The sequence below is a fragment of the Chanodichthys erythropterus genome, chromosome 16 (genome assembly GCF_024489055.1).
Source record: "Chanodichthys erythropterus isolate Z2021 chromosome 16, ASM2448905v1, whole genome shotgun sequence".
Taxonomy (NCBI): Eukaryota; Metazoa; Chordata; class Actinopteri; order Cypriniformes; family Xenocyprididae; genus Chanodichthys; species Chanodichthys erythropterus.
Window position 1 is genome coordinate 30,494,360 of NC_090236.1, and position 23,647 is coordinate 30,518,006.

The window sequence follows — 23,647 nt, forward strand, 5'->3', positions numbered from 1 at the left end:
AGTTCAGACCCAGATTTGACATAACTTACGGTCATTAAATGAGGGTCCGAGGGTCCCTCAGTAAAGTCGAAAAAGAAAAGCTTACTAGTCCACAATTTTCCAGGGACGAAAGGAAAAAGTGAGCACGAGAGTGAGATACGTTAGCTCTGCTAATAACCTACTCTCTAAATACCACAATATGGGCCATGCGTCCCCTTTTTAGTAAGCCCATTTGATTTTCAACAAGGCCAACAAAACCGGTACTGGAACTTCCCAATAAGCTCACTTCTAATGTGGTCGTTTGTTTCATTTTGACGCTCCAGGACGCCACGTACGCTCCAAAGATCACTGTTGGTTTGCTTCGCTGGTTTCTTTTAAAGCACCACAGCTACGTCATTTACTCCTATTTAAAACTACTGGAGTGAATTGCTTTCGTCGTGATGTTCCACGAAACAGAAGAAATAAACCGATTGGTTTAACGAAATATTTTGGATACGAATACCCTATTCATAAGAACATTTACACACGACCTTAAGCCAGACCAGGACATCGCTAACATTTCAAATAATGGCGGTTTGTTTTAGGCTATAGCCTATTGATAACGAGAAACGTAAAGCATAATGTAAATCATTAAATCTGGTAAAATAAATGGACGGTAAATAAAAATAGTGTTACTGCATCTGTGTTCCCGTGCATAATTAGTTTTTCATTATCGTACGAGGGCCTAAAAACACTGTTATAAGCCCACTTATATAGACATAGGCTACTGACTTTAACGTAATAGCATAGCAATTCAAACTGTAGAATAAGGCGTCTACGAAATTATGAAATTGGACCGATTGTGACCTACTACCGAATTGCGAGTAAAACACACCCCTCCCCCAGTGCGATTTATGAACGATAGTTTCACAAGACTGCTAAAAAGATAGCGATTCCACACACAGACAAATAAACAAATGTGTGTGTCAAATAATTCGTTGTTCACGAGTTAGTGATTTGAAAACGCAAAATATTGGAATGCTGACTTCTGAGCAATAGAGTGGCTACTATCGCTTTAAGTATTGAGAATAAGGCGAGGTTGGATGCTGTCATTTACTCCAGAGTCAGTGGGTCATGTGATAAAATTTCGCTCCATTTATTGGCCAAAGGCACGTGTCTAGGATACCGGACTGCGACGTCACCCGGGGGACTCGTATTAAAAATAAGAACAAAAATCCGTAGTGAAAGTATTCTAGAGCCAGTTTGCGTTTCCTTGTTTACTAGAGCAGGTCTACTGCTTTGATACTGCATAGATTAAATTTGCCTGTATGTTTTACTAAGTAGATGTAAAGACAAATGCAAGGGGCACACTGTGGAATTAATTTTTAAAACTATGTTTTTTCTTTCTACGCACACAAGGCGGTTTCGTCGTATTTAACCGACAAAAGAATCAGAAAAAAGGATTTGTCCTTTTTTCCTGTTTGTTTCTCTTTGCAGTGAGACTAAAAAATAAGGAAAATATAGGCTACAACAAAAACTGGAACACAAACATACGTGTGTGCGCGCGCGCGAGAGAGAAAGGGGTTAAAAAGAACATTTGGAGAGTTTCACTATGGAAGAAAATGATCATAGCAACAGAGATGTGGAGCGTCAGGATTCAGGCGATGAGTCCAATAGGGCTATTCTACCCCTGTTGCAGGCTCCTGGAAACCTACTCCCTCACAGAATCACCAACTTTTACATCGACAACATTTTGAGACCAGACTTTGGGCGCAGGAAAGAAGGGACCAGACGCGACGAAATTAATATAGTTGAAAGAGAGAACCGCTGTCCATCGGCTCCCGGATCGGGACAGGTAGGAGCTCCAGTGTCAGGGGAAGGAACCTCGAGTCCTCACCCAGTAAGCGCGTCTAAAAAAACTGATATTACTGCAGACGCTCCACTGAAAGCCCGAGCAGAGACTGGAGATCAATGTTTAAGCTCAGATTCGGATTGCTCGCAAAGTAACGCTGCGCAGACTAACCAACAAATGCTTTGGCCTGCTTGGGTATATTGCACAAGATATTCAGACAGACCTTCATCAGGTAAGAATTTGTTTATTTTTTGTTCACAGTTAGGTTATATTTATGTAGTCCGTGTACTCAAAAAATGCGCACGTGTGTTGGCTTGAAAGTGAACAAATAATAATAATAAAAAAACTTTTATTTGTAAACTATTACAGAAATTGTCAATGAAAATAGGGCACGAAAACGAAGAGCAAATGTTCTTTATGTAGCCTATCTGAAACGGCCCGCCAATAGGGAGTTTTCTTTTGTGGAGTCTCTAAAATTAACAGGAATAACTACAATTTTATCATGATTTAAAATCTAATATTTACAAACATTTTAAAATAAGCTAGATATAAAAAATAGTCTGTTTGCGGCAGTAGGCTATATATTTACAAATATTTTACGTTATTACTAATATTAGTATCCTAATATTTCCATAATTGGCCTACCATCAGAATTATAATGATTATTAGGCTATTTATTATTTTACATGCGTCGTATTATGTAATCAGTTGAAAACCTTAAAAAACAACAATTAGTTTCATGGTGCAATAGCTTTTCGTTTATGTTCGACTTCACATTTCTGAAGTTGTTAAATAAAAGGGACAAATAATAAAATAATACAGTTTTAGGATTGGTATAGCTATGGTTCATTGTTATTTATTTTAAAGTAACGGGTAGTTTTGCGCCATTGTTACTTCGATGTCTTTGTTGATATTTAATTAGCATATTTTTGACAATGGAGTTGGACGCACCACGGAAGCTAAATGCTAAACCAGATGTCTTCAAAAATAGCTTCTGAAATAAAATTATTATTACCGCACTAACCGGTATAAGACACAACCAAATTTTGTACGATTTTATACTATATTAAATTGTTAAAAAAATCGAATTATCAACCAATTTTTAAATGAAGTTCAAATGGCGCACAACACGGCCTTCCGAAAAAGTGGCTATGTAAGTTTTTTGTCACGTTGAAACTTCTCTGATTAATATGTTCTAGAATAATTTGGCAAATAATCGTAACCCCATTTCTAATATAAAGTCCGTAAAAACAATTTCACCAAAGTTTGTACACAATGAAACCGACTACACATACTTAGGCTATTGATGAATATTAGTCAGGTCACACTAACTTAAAAGGTGTAGTCGATAACCCCCTTGTCATGTTGCGAGTAGGCTACGTTTAATGCGTAGGCTACTTAAATAGATTTTTCGATTACGACATGAAAAGATTAATATTATATCATAAAAGTCGCTAACCAGAAACCAACTTAAGCTAAATAAAAGGTGCAAAAATAGGGTGCGAGCGAGGGCTCATCTCATAGGCTGCAGATCAATCTATTGTCAGCATTCATGCCACGCGGAACCTTTGGGTGTATTGGAGTAGTAGCCTATCTAAGAATGAACTAAAAATAGAATATGGAGTGGGAAAGCTACTTCCATTAAACGACAGGTGCTACTCTTAGAGCAAGTTTATAAAAAACGTTCTCTTATAAATGTAGTTCCTATGGTAACAGAGAGAGGGAAAAGCCTCTTTCACCCCTCCCTTTCTGGCAGTCACCCCACCCCCACCCCCACCCACACCACTACACCATGCTTCCATAGTAAAAACTAGAGCAGACTCTTTGAAACATTCGATGTGAAAGAATATGCTATATTTGCTCCAATTAGGCTAGAGTAACTTTAAAGTAACAACACTGTATTATTACACAATATTGTTGTATTGTTATTAATACTAGGCTATTTGGCAAATACTATTGATAATAGCTACTAATGCAACATTAATATGTGCATTTTACTGCACGAGCAAAACGTAGGCCTAATCTCTTTCATTATATTCTGAAATGCAGGACCAAGATCCCGCAAACCAAAGAAGAAAAATCCAACCAAGGAAGACAAGCGTCCAAGAACAGCCTTCACAGCGGAGCAACTCCAGAGACTCAAGAATGAATTCCAGAATAACCGTTACCTGACGGAGCAAAGGAGGCAAGCTTTGGCCCAAGAACTCGGCCTCAACGAGTCTCAAATCAAAATCTGGTTTCAGAACAAAAGAGCGAAGATTAAAAAAGCTTCGGGGAGCAAAAACACACTTGCATTACACCTGATGGCACAGGGACTATACAATCACGCCACAACAACAAAGGACGACAAATCAGACAGTGATTAACGTGAAGGACAGGACATCAAAAATGCAATAATTCTAAACAAGGGCCAGTGTACAAAATACCAGCATTAAACGGATGAAAACTATATGTATGAGATATGTTTCTGCAATATTATATGTATATATACTTTATGTGTACGGTGGTGTAAAACCTTTTCAATTAATATCACTGCTGTACACTGACTGAAACTTCAGATATAGTGCGCGAGGAAAAGGACGCTTCTTTATTTAAAAAGGGGGAGCGATTTGATTGACACTTGACGTTGAGCCACATGTGAACGTGTTTAATCCATGCTGAAGTCCAAAGATTTTTCCTGCTGCATTCAGGCAACTGTGATTTAAAATAAATGTTTTATCTGATCTAGATGGATGTTTGTTTCCATGCATAATTTTATTATTCCTACTGGATAAATGTTTTACTTTATTGACTTGAGTTGTAGATACATGGTATTTAAAAAAAAAAAAAAAAAAAAAAGACGACAACATCGCATATTATCATATCATGTTTAAAATAATTCAGTATATTGTATTTAAAAGATCTATGGTCTAAAATCAAATGTCCTCACATTTTCAGGAAATAGATCAGACATCTGAATGCATATGAGTCAGCAAACCTCAAAACTTCTATTCCAAGTACTTGACTTAATTTGCTGTCTGTTAATTTAGCTGGGAATATACAATAAAAGTTTCCTCATATTCTTTTTCCAAATGGATATCCGGCAAGTTTTTACAAAAGCATTTCGTTTGATGGTGGAGCAAAAAAAAATGTTCTTCTTATTTATTTTAAGCTTCGCATGAAATCATAATCATTACTTGGCTAGAAAAAAAAAAAAGAAAGAAAATGTCCTAGACTCCCAAGTAAAATGGTTATTAGTTAAATATTACCATTTAAAATGTTGACAGCAGTGTATGCTATTTTAGGAACGTCTGATCGAGGTTTTTTTTTTTCCTTTTCTTCCATTTTCGTTCCTTTTACTTAAAGAAAAACTCAATTTACATATTGTGAAAACGAAGGAGCATCAGCATCCTCTGCCTCCAAAATACGTTCTAACATAGTTTTGTAAATTAAACAAACTCAGATTTAGAAATAAGTTATAAGATATGCCCACAATAGTTGTAACATAAGTTTAAAAAAAATCTGAAAGAAAGTAGCCTATAAAGATCTGAACTTTAGCAAGACGAAACATTTAAAGTCATATCTAAAGATAAATAATCTGCATGAAAAGTAAACAGACCATTTAATTTCTCTTTTCTCCCCATTTTTATTTCATTTCAGTATCAATATTTAGTGTGGTATTAAACAGCCTTTATTTGTGTAACGGTTTTAAAAAAACCTGGACCGCACCAAGATTTATTGTAGCTTACTACTTTGAGAAGCTTATAAATAATGTTTTCAAATAGACAGAAATATCTGAAGCGAGGTCAAGTAGCACATTGCCTTAATGACTAAAAAGCAAACTTTACTTTAAAATGGTGATTTGTGCTTTTAACTAAATTTAATTCAGCTGCTAAAAGTAGGCGGGGCATAAAGAGCACGAGGTTCTTTACCCATCTAAAAATGTCTATAAAGTAGACAAACTAAGATGCAACAATGATTATGCAGCCAAATAATAAATAAAATTCACTTTGGCACAACTTCACTGTGTACACGATGATGCTATGGGTACAACATTTGAGAAAAGTAAAGCCATTGAAAACTTATCAACTTTACAGTTTACAAGTTTTACAAGTTTACAAAATTATAGTCTACAGCCAAACAAAAAATAAAAAGTTCGTATTATGGTAGGCTACCAAAGTTTGTGTATGACTTCAAAAATAGACAGGGTAGGCTACTGCTTGAACCGCAAAACGTTAGATCTCTTGTAGAAAAAGTTTTAATAATAACTAGCTATAGATTATTATGGGACATGCTACCCATGTTTAATTTGCGTCAAAATTAACAAAACGAATAAACATCTAAACTATACTAACTAAACTAAACAAAACATATAAAGTATACTGTCTAAAGCCAACTTTAGACCATATGTCAACACTTGGGGGAGTCCAAATTCTGCTAATAGATGTAGCCTAACTTCACTCATAGAATTCCGAGTATTAAAATAAATAAATAACGTCACTATTAAGACAGAAAAACAAATCGTCGAAGGGAACTTTTATATAACAGTTTAACACTTTAAAACTTGAAACACGTTTTGGTTCAAACGTCTAATTTACACCCAATTAGGCTAGGCTAATACTAGACATTCAATTAGCACCTCTTATGATAAAGTTACGTAAAGCGTCCAAAAAGTAAATGTATGCATAATTTTGTGCAAATATAGCCTACTCAAAAGTAAAATTAATTTGGAATGCCATAGATATTGAGTTGAACTTTGTGAATCACGCTCTAGACGGGGTTTCATTATGGTTGAGGTTGTAAACCCTACCCGAAACTTTACTTAAGTGTTAGGCTACCTGATGCCACGAAAACATGTCAAGAAAAGTCGCATTACTGAAAAGGTCCTACACAAAAGGCGAGCTATCTCTGAGAACCATTCCCAGCATTGACCTGTTCATCAATGCCAAAGAATCTCATCTGCATTTCTATTCTTGCCAAGCTTGTATGTGGAAGTAACGCCCAACGGTCACTGACTTGATGAGCTTCACTGGGAAGAAAAAGGCAGTTGCCGCTCAGACGCGCAGCGAGGCTCCTGAATAAAGTCTGTGGCCGGGAGACCCCGTTGAAGGTCAAAGCCTCCTGTCACAGCTGCAGGTGGCTCGTTTCACTTCGCTTACATTTCATCACCTCTGAATTCAGCACGGATCTTAAAGGCATCGCATTAATTGGTTTCATTTCAAACACCAACAGAACGTTTCTGCAGCCCAAGTTGAGATGAAATGACCTGAGGAGGTTAAAACTCACATCCAGCTCTGCATCTGATGCAAAACAAGTCTCAGGATCTCACTCTTCCTCAAGCTATATTGTCCAAAAAGTCATACCACCAACTTTTGGCTTCGGAGGATTTAAATTTGAAGCTCAACAAACCAGCTTAAAAGTTTGAGTACCAGTTTCCCATAGATGTAACACTGTGCCTACCTCAGAGGACCTACTATGAATTCTTCAGTGATTTATGTTTCATAACACACAGATCATACTTTCTTCTCCCTAAACAGGTCTTTCCAAAGTCTGAATGAACTGGGGTTCCTGAGGCCAGTCACACTTAAAAAAAAAACATACAAACAAACATCAGATTGGTGTTGATCTCCCTTGTCTGTGTATCACAGAAAGGCCCATCTTGTCCCCATTCCAAAGGAGTAATTTATCTATATAGTTTTTGAATGCATTCTAGTCAAACTTGAATATGCAATGAAGAGCTGGGGCTTTGTGGCGGAAATATAATTAAGGCAGTGAAAGATGTAGAGGGTGAAGAATGGGGATGACATCAGGCCAATTTCACACTTGGCACTCGGATGGCCAAGCCAAAGCCAGGCTCTTGCCATGCAACACAGATCAAAGCACACTGCCAGTTCAGAAAAAGCAAAAAAGGATTTAAGTATGCTAATCTCCAGGACAAATATATTTTAATCTTGTTAGAATACAAGTTAACGCCACAGCTCAGCGGTTGAACTTTATAGTGAATTTAAGGGAGAGATCAAATTTCACTTACATTTTTTTCAATGTGTAGAACTTCTGGTTCATTCTGACTGACTTGTGTAATTTTACAAAATGGTTACTCATCCAGTTGATGTGATCAGCAAAAAAAGCATTGCGTTCACTGAGGATGTCTCCACTCTAGGGCAGGCAAGTCACTCAAGCTAGCATGAAAGCATTTTGTATGCATGGGAAATTGATGTTTAGTTGTCCAGTTCCCTTTGTTTGGAGTCATAGCCCACTGCACCTTAGTAACACTTGATCTGTCAAACTTAAGCCCAAAGCACATACACAGAACTGGGTAAACAATAGAAATAAGCTACTTTGTAAAGGTCACAACCAACTTTTTAAACAGAAAGCAGTTTTCTGAAGGGGGACAGTTACATACACACCAAATGTAAAGTTTAGCATGAAACAAGAATGATCTGAAAGCTTAATCTTTCAAAAACAGCAAAATTCATCTGAAGGTTCAGTCTTCAACCATTAGACAGCTTTGAACTTATGATGGCGTTCTTCACATATTTCATTAGCTGATCTAGCATTTTTTGGAACCAAAAAGATTGCAAAGGCAGCCATTTAATCCCAAGGTTACTAGCAATAATTAAAATTAAATAAAAAAAGAAAGAAAATTAATATTTTCTAAATTATATTCTTTGGTTTTTTAAAATATGTTTTCAAAGTTCTTTTAAGATTATTACATTTAGGTAAAAACTGACCAATTTTGCTAAAAAATAAATAAAAATAAAATAATAATAATAACCAGAATTACAGATTCATTTTTAAATAGTACAATATTATTCATTTACACCAATTGATCAAATATACAACAGCCAAATATTCTATTTCCCAAAAGAAACTTGGATTATTGTAGATTCCTGAACATTGCCTTGTGATATCTAACATTTCCCCACAGTGCACAGTCAGCAGACTTGTGCTAAACAATGCAATATTATTAGAGAAAGCAGTGAGTATTGTCATTTTCCCCCTCAATGATTTGGCTGACACCCATATCCAAACCAACTCGCAGAGCGAAGCAATCATGGCGTCTCTTGCTCCTTTGCTCTCCCAAAACAGGACCTGCCCCTGTGCTGCTGCCACAGTGGCGCATGCGTAGTTCTGCATGGAGAGAGCTGTGAGGGAAGGGTGCGAAAGGCATGCCATCATGCTTACCCAGCGGCCATGTTCAAAAGCCCGACTTGGACAGACATGGGATATCAGAACGAAACAAGCAGACTGTGCTGTGAAACGATTTGGGACGACAAAGCCTATCTGTTTGTCGTCTCACCTAACCTGCCAGTTAACCATTCTTCAGACAAATTATTCTGAATTAGGAAAAATATGCCAAGTATAAAAACAAATGACGCGTTTAACCACTATATTTGAAACATTTTAATTTCTTTTCATCAAGGGTGAACCCATCATAAATTACACCATAATACCATAGTTATTGCCATGTCAAGTTCACTGAAACTAAACAGAGGTTAAAAAGAATTGACAATGGAATCAAACATTGAAGTTAAATTAATGCAATCAATTTAACATCAATGTAGTTCTGCAGTTTTCATTATATATGCGTGTATAAAAATGTATGATAATTTCCAAGTAAAAATCAAAAGGGAAGAGTATGTCCACTACTCAGCAGTGGAAACTCGTGCATTTTTTTTTTTTTCAGTATCTATTTGTAATACATCAAATCATTTTTATCATCATAATTTGTAGTAACTAAAAAGTTCAAAACAGGCATACTTTAGGAAAATATTTGATGTCTCCAATTTTGGTCCAGGTTTTTGAGTGTTCTTCAGCAGACACTGATGTGAAACTAAAGTTCACTGTGCTGAAAAACAGAGCTCTTACAGTGACCTGCATGTAAAGAAAACAACAAGACATAAAATTACTGAAGCATTTGATACACACACACACACAAACAAAAAAAAAAAAAAAAGAAAAAAAGAAAAGAAAAAAGAAAAGAAAAAGGCTAAGCATTTAACTGAGCATATTTTTGAATGTTAAAACAATTATTTGTGCCACACACACACACAAAAACAAAGTTCAGAAAAAAAATAGATCTATGAGTTTTGCTTTTGAATTTTGTCATCTGTCATAGGCATTTGTTTGATAGAATCCTATTTCAGAGTGACTTCTTATTCTTATAAAACTACTTGCATACCTAGATTAACATTACTCACTAGGATTTAAATTTGGCAGGTGCAAGGCTGAAAAAAAAAACAAACTTTATAACATCTAAAAATGTGCATTACATTTAAATTTACTAAATGCATTGAATTAAAAATAGATACATATTAGCCTAACTAAGAAAATGCAATTTCAGCATAGCAAATAATGATTTAACATTCATTTCTGTATATTTATAGCCAGCAATAACCGTGATAATTCAGATAGTTGCACACTTTAAAATCATTTTCTAAATTTAGCTAAATTCTAGCAAAACATCCTTTTCACATTATTCCACTTAGACTCTCAGTGCTTGCATATTATAGTTTGATGAAACTAAAATGCAAGGCTCAAAGTTTGTAAATTGCAGATTTTGCAGGAAATAAATGAATATTTTCTGAGGCATAATGTGAAAAAGACTACATTTAGATCATACATATCATAGGGTTAGAAGTCTGCAATCTGATTTAAAAAGAAGAAAATAAAACAAATACAAAATTATTGTTAAATAACGGTTTAAACAAAAAATGTCATGTTCAATGTCAACCAAACTGAAAAAAAAAAGAAAACTTCAAAAACTGCATTGATATTTGCATGCACTAAAAGTGTAAAGAAAAAAAAAAATGTTGAACACAATGGGAAATAAGTCAACACTATGGTTCAGGACTTCTGCATTAACATGCTTACTTAAGTGAATGAAAGAAGGTATAACACAATATACGCAAATACCTGATACTTCACTGCACAATGTCTTAGCCACATGGTCTGTCTCACTGGCGAAGAGAGAGATGATATCATCTTCCAACTCTTCCACAATGCTTTCACACTGCAATATATATACACATATAAAAAATATTTAGTTAGCATTCTATAAGCATTTTGACAGAAAATAAGCAGAAATCATTCACAAAAGTAAAAATACATTTACACAGTAATGGGCAGCCATCTTTAGTGCTATAGTGTTAGCAAGTCTGCCATCTTGGATGGTTCACAAGGCAACTTGCAGGCAAAAGGCATTAAGTCATTTTACTATGGTCTATCATTACAGTTATCTTGTGTATATATATATATAAAATCAAAAAAGAAGAAACAGTCCAATATGAAAGCTTATAGTATGCCCTATAGACCTTGATCATTTGCATTTAAGAAAATAATTAACAGCAAATTTAATAAAAAGTAAATAAATCAAATTTAATTTAAAAGAACAAACAAAAACCAAACAGATTATTTATTGTAGAGCCATGTCATTGCGTTTAGGAAAAAAACCCTGGTATTGATTAACAGAGTTTATGTAAAGGTTTCAAAGGCTTTCAGGGCAAAAAAAAAAAAAAGCTTAATAAAATATGATTTGTAGTGTATGATTTAAAAAAAAAAAAAAAAGGATATTAAAGTAATTTACATGTAAATTGTATGATGAACTGGGAGAATTTTTAACTAGGGAATTTACTTTTTTGTCATATCAAAATAAATACAAATCTATTCAATGACAAATATGTATAAAATTGATACTCACAGCAAACTTCAAGGCACTGGAACTCTCTGGTCCATCAAACTTAAAATTTTTGAAATCCGGAAAATTCCCGCCATCATTTCCTCTGGGTGCAAATCTCTTGTAGCTCTTTTCTTTGGTGTCCGGGTCCTCATAGAGAGCATAATCGCTCATGCTATTGCAAACTTCTTCCAGCAGTTCAGTTAAGTGAGTTTCGGACCTAGCAAGAGGAACCTATCGGAAAAAGAATTCAGAATAGAATTACAGAAAAGCTAGTTGACTAAGTTATCAAATCGCCCCCTCTTCTTTTTAAAACAACACCAAAAATGTATTTCTTAAAAAGGAAAGAAAAAAAAAAAAAAAAAAAAAGCAGGGCACTGAGGTCACTTAGATGACCTTTTCCTTCCGTTCCTATTTAAACGCTTCCCCTGTGCCACGACGCTGACTTTTAACCTGCATCTCCAAAGTTGCAAAAGTAGATCCCCTTGCCTTGGCAACAGAACAAAAACACACTGTGGTGTCTAGACAGGTCAAGGTGCACCCTGCTCCCGCCCCTTTGGCCTCCCCGGAAGGAGAAAGGGGAAAGGGTGACGGGGGGCGGAGAGAGTGAAAGGGCTGGAGAGCGGGGGGTAAGCAGTGGGGAGGGGAGTTGTCAACAGCAGCCAAGTGCAGGGTAAACAGTGGAGTCCCATCCTTTGGTTCTCTTGGGCAGCTCATCTCTTCCACCCTCCAATGATCAAAGCAGGAAGTCTTCCTTGTCAGGCCAGTCAAAGGCTGGCGGGGTTGGGGGCGAGGGGGTTATTGGAAAGAGGACAGGTTGCAGATGAGCTGGATTTTCTTGCGATGTAGATATATCCCTGACCCCATTGTCCCCTTTCAGACACAGTATGGACCCTTCCGGTCTCACTGATTACATTATGAGGTCGTCTCTACCCCCTCCACTCTTGTGAGGCTCGGTGACATAAAGAGGCTACCGTGGCTCGCTGCCATCTGGTCACAAATAAGATAAAAGGTCCCATGGAAGGACAGCAACCTATCCACACATCCCCCATCTTTTTAATTAAAAAGCTGAATGTGGATGGATGGACTGCAAGATAAGACAATTTATGAACAACTCTGGATGCGAAAATCTGTGAACCAAAGAGCCGATCGCTTGACTATCGATGCGGGATCGTGAAAAAGATTAAATATTGTGCACCAGGACTTTTAACCCGAGCATTATTAAACAATGTGGGTGTTATGTCATCCTCAGCATAAAGATTGATTATCATATTTGAGATCAAGGCCAATTACACTTTTAAATTCAACTCATTAAACTTTAGGACACTTTAGGCTAACCATCAGAGAACAATAAGAGAGATTCTTTCATGCACAAAAGTCCAAAAGCAATAAAAATCTCGCCTTTGGATCTAGCAGAGGATGGCTTGTGTGCCGCATCCTCTGCCGAGTCCTTATCATGCAATCCTGAAAATGGTGGGGAATTAAATTCCTCCCCGTAACAGTCTGAAGGGTTTGAATAGAAGCTGTCAATAAAGAATTTCTGTAGGAATAAAGAGAAGGGGGGCTTGGCGGCCCAGGCAGAGAAAAGGCTTCTCAGGGATGCCATCCTTCACTGAATTCCCATTGGAGAGCCAGGCATCATTGTAGTGTTGGGACACTGGGTATTTCATTTTTGCCGCCTTAATTCCCTAAATAAAAAAAATGGTTAAAAAGTCTAAAAATGCACACAAAAAAGCATATAGATTAGATATAGGACCCAATCAAAAGTTTTCGTTATTATTTATACATAAATTGACCTTTCAGCTAAAGCCGTTAAAGGTTATCTTTGTTGAATCTGCTAAAAACATGGGGGCGCATCGCAGGGGTTCACCTACAGCTTCTGGGCAAGTGAACCAAGCCAAGTATGAAAAGAGAAACAGGGAGGGATTTAGGGAGCTTTAATTAGCATTTATTTTTAAGTGAAGTCACTCTCAGGGAACAGCGAGTGAGTTCTGCTACACTGCTTCTGCTTTGCTTCCTTATTATTAAAGAGAGATGGGATACTCAGGATCCAAAGACCAAAGCAGTCAGATGGAAGAAGTCGACAAATGGATCGTGCTTCGTTTTCCGGCAACACTTATGGTGCTTGTGTGTGACATAAGTAAATATTCCAGACGTATAACTTGGTAGAGTGCAAAACTATTTCACTCTTTACATTTATATCACTTGTTTACAGCGGCAGCTTTACTGTCGGCTACGGCTCTACAATCTCACTCTTAGCTTTCCACAGTCTGTAATCAAAGATAAAATCGTGATTTTGGTCAATATCAAGTTGTTACAGCTCCCTGAGTCGCAATTTAAAGCATAATATGCAATTAAAACCCAAATTCCTGACTTCACCTCAATGAGCTGATAAATGACAAATTAAGAAAAAAGACAGATGCATGAAACAAAAAAATTAAGTACTTCATTAATCAACTGTTTCAACTGCAATGTAGCAAGACACACAAGATTTAACAGGTTTTCTTTCTCATCCCTAACAATACCTGTAATGTTAGTTTTTTTTGTTTGTTTGTTTTTACCCAGACAATGTGCAAAAATCAATAATAAAATTCATGCTTAAGTCCCATCATCAATTAGGGCAGAGCATTACTCGCGTTACATTTCGTATCAAAGAGGCTGACAAACATATTTTATTCACAGTTGAAGCAGCCTGAGAGGGGAGGGGAAAGTCAGAACTGAACAAACACTTGTTATTAGGCAGCAGTTACAATCAAAAAGGGATTAACCCCTAATCAATAGTGGAGTCAGGGACCTAATGACAGTCCCTGGATACCAGGGGTCAGGGCTTAGAGTTCATTGGGTCTGACCTTTACACATTGACACCACTGTTGAGAAGGAAACAGTGAAAATGGCTCCCTTTACTCAAGTAAACAGAAGAGAACATGCTCATAAACACCAGGAAATATTAAAGAGCTAAGAAAGGCAACTAAGCACTATATAAATACACAAGTCTCAAAGGAAAATAAAACATTAAATACACAATTAAGTATTTATAAAAATAAAAAAAGTAAAACATTATAAGCTATATAGTGTAGAATATTTTCTAACATTCATACATCAGTGTGTTAGCAATTAAACTAATAGCTCATAATAAACGTAGCGATGATGAAGACTGCAAAGTTGGGGCACTAACAGGAAGGATACAAGCTCTATCCTAGCGACAGTTACACCGTTTCACAATTTATCACTAGTATCAATGTTGTGCTCTTGAACAAGACAAACCCCAGGTTTATCTTCATCACTCGAAGGGCAAACAAAGTTGGGGGTTTAAAAAAATAAAATAAAAATGTAAGCGTTGCAGTTCTGCAACTGATTCAGACTATTAAAAGTTGTTTTTTGTTGCTAACTAACTTTTTTGGGGATTTAATCTAAACTATACTTGAGTTAAGAAAAATCTCTTATCGAATTTTAAAATGGCTCTGACATCATAATATTTACATACAGACAAGGTCGTCTTCTTAAATATATTTGCATGCTGAATTACCATTGGCCTTGTCTCTTTAATGTGTGCCTTCATCCGGCACAGTGATTGATTCTTATGTGCAGAGCCTAACACAAAACCCAAGTTTAAAACCTAAATGTTTCAACAACTTTAACACTTTTCTCTTGTTGCCTTGCAAGCATAGAAAATGCAAATCTAGTTCGCTTCAAAACTGCATGCAGCATTACCTTTGGGTACATTGCACCTAACTGGTTGCACTGTAAATGCATTGGTAATGACAAATGATTGTGGAGCAATTAACACTGACTGAATCATACCTTTTTGTCTGTAAGACTTCCGTCGGGTTTAAGTCTGAATCCACCAACATGGATCGTCTTTTTTGGATCAGTTTGACTGATTGAATAGTTTAGTTCCTCTGCTATTGCCACACAGGCTAGAAAAGGAAAGAAAAAAAATCGTTACAGTCGATTTAATCACTTAAATATTCAATGGTAGACAAAAAGATGCAGGCTTCATTTTTTTTATTAACAACGGCTCGTCTAGTATCTTGGCAATATACTCAAATCAAGACAAAATATTTCCAGCAGGAACAAACCTTAACTTCGTATAATAAAAACTTGTACATGCACTCAATAAATATGGCTATTCCTACAATTTCCTATAAGCAGTATTTACAGCAGTAATTACACTGACATTATAATTTTTTAAATGTTGGATGCTTACTTGTACAATTAATGAACAGGCTTAGGTTTTTAACCATGGCTCGTATTCAAATCATCTGAACTAGAACCAAATTTGTATCAAGGAATAAAAATTTTTTACCTGCATGTACTTTTTTAATGGAAAAAATGTCAATGGCAAAAAAAAATGCGCTAGCTATGGTATGCTTCTGGTAAAATCTTGAGTTTGCTGGTGCTTAGTCATGCTTGCTATATTTCCATGGCAACTGTCAAACCTGGGCGGAGCTTAAAGTAGGCTTTATCTGAGCCAAGCTTTGCACCCCTTGACTCTCCAAAAAAGCTTGGTCCTAGCACTAGTTTTACCAAGTTTTTATTATTTCGCAATATGAGTAATATCATTTCATATTATAAACCAACAGGGCTTTTTTGAAAGAAGCTTAGTCCTGCAATGTGACCAGAATGGAATACACATCTAAATTGTACATTTACCATACAAATTAACTTCGGAATCCTCTGAAAGTAAGAAATGAAATCTATTCACATACAAGATAGTAGAAATAGATTGTTTCAGTGTTGGTTTTATGTTGGCCTTTCAAAAGATTTCTACATGACATTTATATTTATGATTCATCAGAAAAATTAGTCAACAAAATTAATAACCAATGGGACATATTTGCTTATCTAAATTTAGAATAACAGCTTAGGGTGGAAGACACATTTATAATTGGAGGCAAGGGAAAAAATAAGTGAAATATCCAAATACTTGTTTCAAAATTAATATGGAAATTACAGTAAAAACATCCATTGACTAAAGACTTGTACTGAAGATTATACTCATACTGTCAAGTATTTGCTTGGAACAAACATCCGAAACTTGCACAAACTGTATCAATGCAATATAGCACTTAAATATGACGACACTTATATTGAGTTTTATTGCTTTGAAAACTGCAAGTAACCAAAATGAAGTAAATAATGCCGTAAGTTGTGATGTAAGTAAAACATACAAATAAATTTTGTAATTAAAACATTACAGAAAAGTCCAAAATATGGGCTATTCGAATAGACATAAAAAAGTGAACTTGATCTGCTATGTCCAATTTAAAACAACATGAAAATATTCATTTATTATTTAGAGTTCACTCCAAGTACTTTAAATATATATCAAACTCACGCTGACACTGCTCAAATGCACTAAAAGCATTAGACAATATTTAAACTTATTTTTCCAAGATAAGAGATAAAAGGAAATCATTAGTACTCTTAATTATAGCGACACACAACTTCTAGCGTAGGTCACACATGAATACAAACTGCTCTGCTAACTGAACTTTTTAACTCAGCAGGCTTAACTACATTTCATCTCAAAATGGAAGCTATTTTTTGCAGCAAGACTTTTTAAACAAGTATAATCAGTTGGCATTGAGCATGTAGTAATATTTTTTAAAATAAAAACATAGGGAAGGATTGGATTTTTTACAGGGCATTTTAGTCAGTGAAAAAATGTAATCCTGAACGAAACAATATTGTTGTACATGTTGCAGAAGGAGAAATACAAATAAATTTCACCTTGTTCGAATTCAATCAGTTCAGTTTATGTCCTGACTTTGAACCTTTCTTTTTTAATCCCAGTAGAAAGATTTAGTAAATTTGGTATTTAGCAAGCAAATGTTTGTCTTTCCAAAAGGTCAAAAGTTTCATGGATAAATTAAGTGAAAAATTACTCAATTAGAATCATGGGGGTTTGGACAGAACAGAACAATTTAGAAAAAAAATTACGTGAATTAAGTCATTATGAAAAAACAAACAAAACAAAACAAAACAAAACAAGAAAAAAAAAATAGATTGATATATGGCTAACCATTAAAGCTTGATAAAACTACTTCATGATTCTGAATAAATTAGCATTTATTGCGCATGCTCCCTTTTATCTGCTCTGATGTCACAAAATGCTTAAAAACATGGTGGTGACAAGTTAAAAAGAGTGGAAATTAAGTTTAAATATAATAAATGTCTAATAGAAAAATTAAACAACTAGGAAAGTGTGCTGTAGTGACCATCTCACTCATCACCTACTATAGCATTACAAGTCATCTGTGTGTGTGTGTGTGTGTGTGTGTGTGTGTGTGTGTGTGTGTGTGTGTGTGTGTGTGTGTGTGTGTGTGTGTGTGTGGGGGGGGTGTGGGTGGGGGTGTGTGTGGTGGGGGTGGGGGTGGGGGTGGGTGTGGGTGTGGAGTTGAAAGGCCACATAAGATCAACTCACCTGAACAGTACAATGCTTTATCTTTCTTTGACTCTGTTCTATTGGGCAACATGAACACTGCCACAAGAACGAGGCAAACTTGTTTAATCCATGGTGACATGGTGGTTTCCTGAATAAGAAAAACAGTACACCACAACAATCTTACAACAACCAACAGAAAAAGCCAAATTGAGTGAACTGTATAATTGTGAAAATATCTAACTTTTAAACGAACACTCGGCTATTATACAAATATATCCAAATTGGCACGTATAAGTTATCCAACGGTTTGAGTGTTATCAGCTTTGCATTGCATATATTAAAAATAGTGTCTTGTGTTCAGATAGCTCAGTGTGAACAAAAATATGGGATATCAGTGGTGTACTAAGGATAGCAAACATATGAATTACAATGAGTACACAATTGGTATACATTTTTAAACAAACAAGTAGCTTCTCTGACACAACAATGGGGAGTGTCAGCATTACTACATTCTTTAACAATGGTTTAAAAAAGTGTGGTATGATGACCCAGAAAACATATAATGCTATAGGCTAACACACCTCACAGGTATTATTTATTACAAGTTTTCAAGCTACAGCCTTAAAAAGTGTGTTTCTATTAACATTATTTACAATCTGGGACTTGATTATTATTATTATTATTATATATTTTTTTTTTAATAAAGTTCTGAATGAACTAGCGCCCCCAATTGATCTACGTAATTTCCTTTCTAACAACACTGTTGTGTTGCTAACATAAACACTGACTCATCGCAATATATGTCATTTAAAAGAGTTAGGACACCATTTACGAGTCTAAATGTGTGTATGCGGGCGAGTGTCACCTTAAAAGTGCGCTCTGAATACTCTCGAGTAAAACTTGGTGCACACAGGTGTATGTGTTCTGCCAGCTGCACCTGTTTCACGTGTAAATGAGCAGCTCCTCCTAAAAATCTAAAATAATAAAACTAAAATAGCTTACATATTTAGGACTGGAGAGCATAGTGGCCAACCTGTCAAACTAAGACATCAGGAACAGTCGATTAAGTGTTTACTGTCTTACCTGAGACGGTACGTGAGAACAACAAGAGGTGAATGAGGCACGGATAAAAGTTTTCGTTGCTACAAAAAATAAAATAAAAAACTACTGAGGCGAATTACAAGTTCGATATCAGGTAGCTTACACAGAAGCTCAACAATCCGTATGAAAATGAATTACAAATGCTCTTCCTATACAAAAGCAAAGACTATATACGTGCCGGTCTGTCGTGCTGCCACGACCAGCAACCTTGCTGGCCACACTGAGGATTGACAGCCGCGGCAACCAATGAAATCACAGAATTTTGACTTTTATCCAATGAGAGCAAAAAGTGCCTAGACATCAAATACCCGGATGAGAAAGTTCCCAGACAGACGCCACTCGATTCAGATATCATTACAGTAAAGTGTCAAGCAAGCATTGGTAGGAATCATCTGCCGTTATGTGAATAATCACATAATACCGAGACATTTAAAAAATAATATTGGGTTTCCAGTGAAACATATTAATACATGAAAAAATATTGTTTTTGTAACATAACTACGCTTAAAAATGCTTTATTGCAGTGTGATAAAATAGATAATATTGTTTCTTAATGGGTAAACAGAGATAAGAGCATGGTTTAGCTGTATGGGAGGATGTAAATAAGTAATAGTTTTTACATTTGAAGACTTCAGATGCAAAAGCCTCTAAGTGTCGTCTGAGATTTTCTTCTAAAATAAGCATTTTTATCAAGCTCGTATGTTTAGGTTCAGTAATTCCATTTTAATGGCAATTAATAGGTCCTTTTCATTGCCATTAAAGTGAAATAACTGAACATAAACATACAAGCTTGATAAAAATGCTTATTTTAGAAGAAAATTTCAGAGGCTTTTGCACCTGAAGTCTTCATTTTTATAAAGTAATAAACTAAGTATAAACATTGTTGGAACTTATACCTTTTATTTTGTGAAAACTACTATGAAAAGTTTGTTTTCTGTAAATTTGCATTGCCTAAATCCCTCTTTGGTATTGATGAACAAAGTCACAATATGCATTAATGTATCAAATGTGTCATTCCCACGAAACCGGTACGATTTGGACTTACACATTTTTAGATTTTTTACCAAAATGTATTACTTTTCGGAACACCCTACAACATTAATGACATATTTAACTTCCAGAAAAACATATTTTCCCATCTCAGGTAGGACTGCAACAATTAATCACGATTAATCGTTTGCAAAAGAAAAGTCTGTGTTTACGTGATATATATGTGTGTGTTCTGTGTATAATAATTATGTATATATAAATACACACATATACAGGTATAAAGTTTAGAAATATTTTTATGATAACATTTTTCTTAAATATATACATGAATGTGTGAAAATTTATATATACATAATTATTATACACAGAACACACACATATATATTACGTAAACACAGACTTTTATTTTGCAAATGATTAATCGCGGTTAATCGTTGCAGCCCTAATCTCAGGCATCAAATCCCTATTATTATTGGTCATTATTTTAAGTTATGGACACTATGGGAGCTCTCTAAATATTATTATAAAATGTATTTGTGATAAAATCAACATTTTCCTATTAATCAGATGTCTCTCACACTAACTCAGTAATTGCAAATACTTTTTGCTCTACTAAAGCCTGAAATGGGCAGTTTTTGTGACGGCAACCTTTGAGATCAAAGGTTTAACTTAAGAATTTGAACTAAAATCAGTATTCTTATGATTGCTCTGAACATTTCAGACAGAATTCATCTAACTTTAAATCACTTTTTCATAAACTTAACAAAATAATAATAATAATAATGTAGGTGTGGCGGGGTTGACTGTGACGGGGTTGTGATTTTTTGCCCAAATTGGCCACTGCTCTAAATCTAATGAATAAATGGAGAGCGCATGACATGCATGATATTAAGAAATCATGAATAATGCTAAATAAACAAAGATAATTTTCACAAGTAATAGTTTTTCTATCTTTTAGAAAACTATCTCTTTCTATCTAACTCTTTCTATCTTCTAAGCTTGACCAACACAATTTCACAACATAATTTAGTTATAATTATTAAAGAAGGTAGTAACTTGCCTGTGTCTGCTCACAATATTGTTCAGAAGACATATATGATGTCACTTCCTTTTAATGATGTCACATAAGTATCAGTTCATTATTGGTTTGTGTAACGGGGTTGAGTGGTTACTGAGGTACAAGATGTGATTTTAATGAATAATCATGAATTTACTGAGAAACAAAACATTACCAGCAAAAAAGCACAGATGGATATTTATGGGAATGGCAAAATGAATGGACTTTTTTCTCATTTTATTATTCATATCCCAAGTACACTTTCATAGAAGGCCTTGAGGGACATGACAAAATAGGTGGTGTCAACTGAAAAAAACAAAATAATTTCTAATATGAAGATAAAATATAATAATACAATTAATACAAAAAGCTTTTTAAAAATATATTTTGGTCACCTAATAAATAAAATACACTGAAAAAGGTCAGAGGGACTCAAATCATACCGGTTTCGTGGAATGACTCAAATATAATCGAGTAAGGGAAACTAGCGATAGGGCTAAAAAATATCAAATGATGCACGTAACAAATTTTTAGTTTAATTTTTTACCCACAATTCCTTGTAATTGCATAGGTTATCTCCAGTTTTCATAACTTTTTTTTTGATACCTTTAGTGTACACCAGGTCAGGCAGACTGTGTATAACCCATTATGGAAAATATTAAAGGTATGGGGTTCCTCGTCAAAAGCCACATTATATTATTATTACCGTTCACGTGCTCCTTAGTCGCGGAAGTGCTGAACATCGCTCTTCCATAACGTTAATTTTGTGTTTCTTGACACTTTCAATTTACACTAACAAATATAGAGCGTAATGCTCAGTACATTAACTAGAACGAAAACGGGATTTATAAAAACCTGTATGCCGTTCTCCATATAAGTACTGCGCATGCGCAATAGATTTTCTTGTGACGCATGTTTTATTTTACTGGTTCCAGAACATTGCAATACAAGTTTATGTTTTCTTAAACACTTAGGGCTTATATCTTTCTGAAATAGACCGTATTATTTGTGCAGAAAGGCGTTATTAGTTGGCACGTTCCTGCAGTGCACTTTCTCTGGTACATTTTTATAGTATTAAAACAGCTTGGTGTGCCCTAAATACTGAACGCACGTTAATTTAACTTCAAACACAAACAAACTGATTTTATTCTCTTCACAGAGAACAATGAGGATAATGACAAACCTGGCAGAGAGAGGACCTTCAGAGGGAATCATCAAATTCAAGATATGAACAGGTAATGCTGCAATGAATTCATTTTGGGTTAAACGGGCCTTCCCCAAATGGACTGTGTTATCTAAGCTGTAATAGATAACAAAATGACTATCTAGAAATAAAAATGTCTAGTATTACCATCTTCATTGCCATATAGGCATGAGCATGCAGCAAGCATGTATACATTTTGAAGTCTGTATAACTTCCAAAGTGTGCTTTAAAAAAAAGATCTTATTTCTGTGAATGTGACTGGTGTTGCTATCAAGATCAGTGTGTTTCTATGGCTCAGTGGTCTTGCTGTATCTTCTTTCCTTTTAAAGTAAATCAGAGGAAGACATTCTTGTGGATGACTGGCTGACATCCAAACAAGTAAGTTTTTGCGCTACATCCAGAACACTGCTTATATATTTGAATAAATTTAAGTCTGCTGTCTCACTAGATCTCTGAATCTTGTCTTGAAGATCATGTGAAGTGATTGCATTCTCAGTGTACAGTATGATATGCTGATAAACAGCAGTAAATATATGTTAAGATGCCAGGTCTCAGGTGATGGTGTCACATTCTGCCTCAGGATTGTGACAGGTGGTTTCTTCACAGGGCCAGCTGTCCTATTTTTGCAGCTAATGGTATATTATCTGCTAAATGTGTCCTACGGCACAAATACAAGGTGTTCGGCAGATAAAGGGACCTTACTACTAGAAATAGCCTTAACTTTGATAGGTTTGAGGTCTCTTGAGGATTGACCAGATTTTAAGTGAATGGAACAAAAGTCTTCACATAACTGAGAAGACTAGCTGAATTATCACAAAAAAGATTTTTTTAGTACAACTGAATCGATTCTTTGGCATTTATCTTCTGTTGCATGCTGTATTCATCAGATGTATGATATATTTAATCAGACAACAGCAGTCTGAAGAAAAAAGTCTTATTTAATATTTATATAGATGTGAAATATTACCACAAAATTGATTGGTAAACCAATAAGATATTCATTAGTACAGAAGGATAGGTTCTCATTCACATTTAATTTTGTTGAAAAGACTGTATCAGAAATGTTCAACAGCTTCTATTTTCAAATGAACGACTCATTAAATGTTGGTTGGAACGTGCTTAAATCGATGGTGTATTTCTCAGGATCTCATGGACACATCAGATGAAGAGCTGAATGATGACCTTTTGCGTAGTGATGATGAGAACGAAACTATGAGGTAGGGTGAACATTTCCTCTTTCTGTAGCAGCCTGGTCTATAGGTGAACTGTTGGATAAAGGTTGATTTTTGATGTTCCCCAGAGCCTTTGTTTTGAGTAAGCTCTGCTCAGAGCAAACACTGCCAAAGCACATTGCACATAATGGGAATGTTGTTTCAGAATGCCCTTATCTTGCTCTTTTTACCATCTGGCAAATCTCCAAACAAGAATTATGAAGCTGTGCT

General features: G+C 35.4%; 2 protein-coding genes across 3 annotated transcripts; one reads left to right on the forward strand and one right to left on the reverse strand.

Moving 5' to 3' along the window:
• Window positions 1-1,570: 1,570 nt before the first annotated feature.
• Window positions 1,571-4,176, forward strand: en2b (engrailed homeobox 2b). The gene is made up of 2 exons (XM_067363725.1): window positions 1,571-2,042; window positions 3,860-4,176. The coding sequence occupies exons 1-2, from the start codon at window positions 1,571-1,573 to the stop codon at window positions 4,174-4,176; spliced, it is 789 nt and encodes a 262-aa protein (XP_067219826.1).
• A 5,008-nt stretch (window positions 4,177-9,184) lies between these two features.
• On the reverse strand, window positions 9,185-19,181 carry cnpy1 (canopy FGF signaling regulator 1). 2 transcript variants are annotated; one of them, XM_067362823.1, is made up of 7 exons: window positions 18,937-19,181; window positions 18,719-18,827; window positions 17,893-18,001; window positions 15,267-15,382; window positions 11,490-11,699; window positions 10,706-10,802; window positions 9,185-9,664 (listed from the first exon to the last, which is right to left on the reverse strand). In XM_067362823.1, the coding sequence occupies exons 3-7, from the start codon at window positions 17,990-17,992 to the stop codon at window positions 9,624-9,626; spliced, it is 564 nt and encodes a 187-aa protein (XP_067218924.1). In that variant the 5' UTR covers window positions 17,993-18,001; window positions 18,719-18,827; window positions 18,937-19,181; the 3' UTR covers window positions 9,185-9,623. The 2 variants fall into 2 exon arrangements, with proteins under 2 accessions (XP_067218924.1, XP_067218923.1); XM_067362822.1 differs by lacking the exon at window positions 18,719-18,827.
• Between the last annotated feature and the right edge of the window lie 4,466 nt (window positions 19,182-23,647).

Excerpts from the sequence above, each read along its gene's own strand:
- cnpy1 (XM_067362822.1), bottom strand. The coding sequence starts at position 17,992 with ATGTCACCATGGATTAAACAAGTTTGCCTCGTTCTTGTGGCAGTGTTC. Across the intron at positions 15,383-17,892 it reads TAAAGCATTGTACTGTTCAG|CCTGTGTGGCAATAGCAGAG; the intron begins GTGAGTTGATCT and ends TTCCTTTTCTAG. Across the intron at positions 11,700-15,266 it reads GAAGTCTTACAGACAAAAAG|GTTCCTCTTGCTAGGTCCGA; the intron begins GTATGATTCAGT and ends TTTTTCCGATAG.
- en2b (XM_067363725.1), top strand. The coding sequence starts at position 1,571 with ATGGAAGAAAATGATCATAGCAACAGAGATGTGGAGCGTCAGGATTCA. Across the intron at positions 2,043-3,859 it reads TTCAGACAGACCTTCATCAG|GACCAAGATCCCGCAAACCA; the intron begins GTAAGAATTTGT and ends TCTGAAATGCAG.